Here is a 4,629-nt window from a genome sequence, read left to right on the forward strand (position 1 = left end):
AAAAAAAAATATATATATATACAGAAGTATATTTTTTACAAACCTATATAAGGATACATATATCACAATTGTGCAAATAAAAAGAAAAAGAAAAGAAAAACCACCGACAAATCTGACAATTACAGGAATGGAGAAAAATCAATATCTTCATTAAGACCAGCATATGAGAGAGCATTCAATGTATGTATTTTCGCTGTTTCAACTGTCTAAGTCGATCTCCACCTCTGATATTTAATGTCACATGTTCAATTCCAATGGCCTTCAAGTTACTATCACTACCATGCTTGGCCTGTATAAAATGTTTCGCCATCGTATAATTAATGTTACCAGTCCGTATTGCATATCTATGTTCAGCCAATCTGTCACATAACCTCCTCTTAGTGAGGCCCACATAAAAACAATTACACGGACATTCCAATCTGTAAATTACACGTGTTGAGTTACAATTAATAAAATCTGTGATCTCAAATTTCTTCTTATTTCTTGTGTCCGGACCATATGTATGCAATAATTACAATTACCACAGCTAAAATTCCCTTTTGGTCATCTTAGCCATGTTTCCCGTCTTGAGGCTGGAAGAAAACTCCTCACCAATTTGTCCTTTATTGTTGGGGCACGTTTAAAAGCAAAGCTAGGGGATTCTTTAAAAAATTCCCTTAGAGTCTCATCAACTTGTAAAATATTCCAGTTCCTTTGAATAATCTGTTTTGTGTCACTTCTTTACAATATGTTGTGACAAAATGTAACTTGTTATTAGGACCCTGCATTCAGTTTCTGTCTTTTTGTTCAACAATTCATCCCTCTTCAGTGACTGGGCTTAAGTTTATATGTGTAATGGCTTTCATTTCTTCATAAAATGCGTGTGATTTTTGTTGGAATATATTCTTCTATATCTGAAGCCATGATCATTGTCTGGCAGAGTAACTTGTTGGTAAGTGCTACAAATTAACAAAAGACTACATACAGATAATCTATCTGAAATCGTTATTTAATGATAGAATATACACTTTAGATTACAGAACAAAGCAATGTTTGCCGTGTTCCTGCATGGCTTTGACCAACAGATGTCGCTAGCATGCTGTCACTCTTAGACTATAGCATTATACACTTCAGATTACAGAACAAAGCAATGTTTGCGGTGTTCCTGCATGGCTTTGACCAACAGACGTCGCTAGCGTGCTGTCCCTCTTGCGTTGCGCATGCGTCGAGTAAGTCTTTTTCTTTTTTCTTTTTTTGGATTAGGCTAAATCATTATTACGAGAAACTAAGTCATTATTACGAGAAAGTTTCTCAATATAACGTGATACTAAGTCATAATTTTGAGAAAGTTTCTCATTATTATGACTTACAGAATTATATTTTTTTGTTCAGTGGCGGAAACGGGCTTCCATACAAACACATCTTTGAGCATCTTCTTTTCTTTTTAATGGCAGTTGGCAAACCCACTTAAAGACGTATATCGCCTCCTACTGCACAACACCAATGACAGCTGACGTAAAATAAGTGAAAATGAAGTGTGGCCAAGTATGGTGTCCCATAGTCGGAATTTGTGCTCTGCATTTAACCCATCCAAGTGCACACACAGCAGTGAGTAGTGAACACAAACACACACACACACACACCCAGAGCATTTGGGGGTGCCTTGCTCAAGGGTCTCACCTCAGTCATGGTACTGAGGGTGGAAGAGAACACTGTGCATTCACTCTCCCCACCTCCAATCCCTGCTGAGACTCAAACCAGTGACCTTTGGGTTATAAGTCCAACTCTCTAACCATTAGGCCACGACTGCCTAATGGATTGGACTGAGGAGAGGCGATACTGATCAGTTAAAAAAATGCTTGATCCTTGAGATTGCCTCAGGACATTCCTACTTTTCATTACTGAAAAAAATCAGGTGCAAATGAGATCAGAATTCTAACGTTTCAAAGATGTGTGACCGATTCATACCTGTGCGTCTCTTTTGAAAATAGGGTGTTGAAGATTACACTGTATTTGATTGTCATTCTTCACAGGACAGGTGGCACCTTCTATTTTCTGTAAGTGAGACACCCAGGTTGTCATGTATCTACTAAATGTATCAACAGCAGATATAATTAGCCTTTGAAGATAAGGTCATGTTTTTTACCCTCTGACTGAGTATGCTGGGGAAGGTCAAAGTCAGGGCGGTCATATAGGAAGGGTCTTCAGTGTTTGTAAGATTGATATTGATATTCAAGCTTTGAGTTTCTCCGATTATGATCAAAGTTTCACTGAAATATAAATTTTTTAGTTACAAAAAAACAGACATTTCTTTTAAATAGATGTAGCCAAAGCCCCCATAGGTCCCTTTTAAAATTGAAATGGAGTACATTTCATCAGTACATACCTAATTTTTGAATCAGATAATGTAATACTTGGTTTACAATCTGTAGCCTTGCATTCTTTTTCAAAGGAAATCTAAAAAAAAAAAAAGATAATTTTATGATATGATCATTTTAAATGTTATTACAGAAATTGAAAGTAATTTAATTAAACATTTCACAAAATAGATAATGACTAGATGATGGATAAGATTTAAAAAAAGAAACTTTTATTCAGCAAGGATGCATTAAATTTATAAAAAATACTTTTATAAAGAATTCTGAAAAAAAAGCATCATGGTTTCCACAAATCGGCATATTAGAATAATTTCTAAAGGATCATGTGACACTGAAGACTGGAGCAATGATGCAGAAAATTCATCTGTACATCACAGGAATAAATTATATTTTTAAAATAAATTCAAAGAGAAAACAGTTATTTTAAATAGAAATTTTATTTACAAATATTAGTGTTTTTACTGTATTTTTGATCAAATAAATGCAGCCTTGATGAGCACAAAACACTGCTTTTAAAACATCTTAAAAATCTTACCGACCCCAAATTTTTGAACAGTAGTGAGCAAATGGTGAAAGATGACTGAATGTTTACAAGTGCTTGAGAAATCTTTATGTTATGAATATGCTTAAAAATATTTTACCTCCTGTACAACCTCTGTTAGAGTAAATGCATCAAGAATTCGTATAGGGGCTTCTTTTTTTTGATCCAATGAAAAATTCAGCTTGATTTTAATAGGTGAAAAACAGTCAAAACAGCCCTGAAAGGAAGACACAGTTCTTCTCAGTCAACATCATAAAGAAAGAGTCATAGCTGTAAAATGATTTTTATAATAAATCATTCACTTTTAAATGAATACTGTAAATTTTTCTTACAATTTGTAGTAGTAGTACTAGGTTTAGGCTGAGTGTCTGTTCCAATTGAAACATGTTTTATTTTCTTAAAAACTTGACAAGTGGGGTAGGAAAAAAAAGAACGAAACAGAACCAACGTACCAAATATTTCAGGTTGATAAAAGGTGTACACCCTACGTCTGGTGTCAAGGTGAAAGTGTTTTCCAAAAGATCTCTGCCATCAACAGTGAGGCGCTTTTTGTTTACATCAGAATCCAAGACAATTTGGTACTTAATAGGAAGTTCAACTTAAAATGACAGAAAGTGAATATGGTTAAAATAATCATGAGTATTGTTTTGAATCAAAAATACTCACCGAACTGAAAGAGAATACTTACTTTGAAGGTTTTCATTAATCACATTAAAGCATATGTGGTACTTTATGCTGGATATTTCATTCAACTGTTGATCAAGAGGAATGATGTTCGGATTAATTGTTATAGCTGGTTTGATAACAATAACAGGGATAGTCCTGTAAAAAAAAAAAAGTATAAACATTATACAACATCTAAAGAAAAGGTTCCCCCAACCATTAATGAAACAGAAGGTACACAGAAATATAATATGCAAAAAGTAAAAAAATTGTTTGCCACTTTGAACAATATAACAATATTTTTTACTCACTCAAAAACAAGCACTCCCCTTTGACTTCCAACAGCGATGGAGGCCTTATTTGATGCCGTAGCAGGTGCACCACTTACTGACTGACCAAATTGGACAAGTTTCATTCCAAAATCTGAGGGTGAAATTTTCTAAGGAGGAAACAGCAAATTACATTAAAATGCTTCAAATGACACAGAGATGGAAAGACAAACTTTAAAGGGGTCATCCGATGCCCATTTTCCACAAGTTTTTATGATTCTTTAGGGTCTTAATGAAAAGTCTGTAAAATACTTTGGTTAAAATTTCTCAATGGTAGTGTAAAAAACACCTGTTTTACCCTGTCAAAAACAGCTCTTTTCAGAGCAAGACGTTTTGTAGCATTTTCCTTGAAATGTTAAAGGAGAATGTTTAGCAAATGATGTTGCTAAAAAGAACATTATGTTGTGTATTTGGTGTAATGCAATGTGTTTAAGCGGTTTAAGGTTAAAAAAACATTATTTTACACATACTGTACATTATTGTTTTTCCTCTATGCCCCGCCTTTCTGAAACGCGTCGATTTTTACAAAGCTCATCGTTCTGAAAAGTGAGGTGTGCTCTGATTGGCCAGCTATCCAGTGCGTTGTGATTGGCCGAATACCTCAAGCGTGTGACGGAAATGTTACTCCCCTTAACACACTGTGACGCCGTCTCCCGGCACGTCAAGACAAAACCAATAAAACCCATTACAAACAAGGCATTTCTTGCATCCAGTGGGGACATAATTACTGATTATAATG

At 34.7% G+C, this 4,629-nt stretch overlaps 1 protein-coding gene across 1 annotated transcript in view; it reads right to left on the reverse strand.

Moving 5' to 3' along the window:
• The window catches only part of LOC107659926 (integrin alpha-E-like), a 24,150-nt gene that overhangs the window by 11,094 nt on the left and 8,427 nt on the right, over positions 1-4,629 (reverse strand). Inside the window, exons 17-23 of the mRNA XM_016449038.1 lie at positions 3,873-4,000; positions 3,587-3,720; positions 3,351-3,496; positions 2,999-3,115; positions 2,366-2,436; positions 2,126-2,249; positions 1,948-2,034 (exon numbers count right to left, since the gene is read on the reverse strand). Coding sequence (XP_016304524.1) covers positions 1,948-2,034; positions 2,126-2,249; positions 2,366-2,436; positions 2,999-3,115; positions 3,351-3,496; positions 3,587-3,720; positions 3,873-4,000 — 807 coding nt within the window. The remainder of the gene's footprint in view (positions 1-1,947; positions 2,035-2,125; positions 2,250-2,365; positions 2,437-2,998; positions 3,116-3,350; positions 3,497-3,586; positions 3,721-3,872; positions 4,001-4,629) is intronic.

This window comes from Sinocyclocheilus anshuiensis, unplaced genomic scaffold (genome assembly GCF_001515605.1).
Source record: "Sinocyclocheilus anshuiensis isolate Anshui unplaced genomic scaffold, SAMN03320099.WGS_v1.1 scaffold1241, whole genome shotgun sequence".
Lineage (NCBI taxonomy): Eukaryota > Metazoa > Chordata > Actinopteri > Cypriniformes > Cyprinidae > Sinocyclocheilus > Sinocyclocheilus anshuiensis.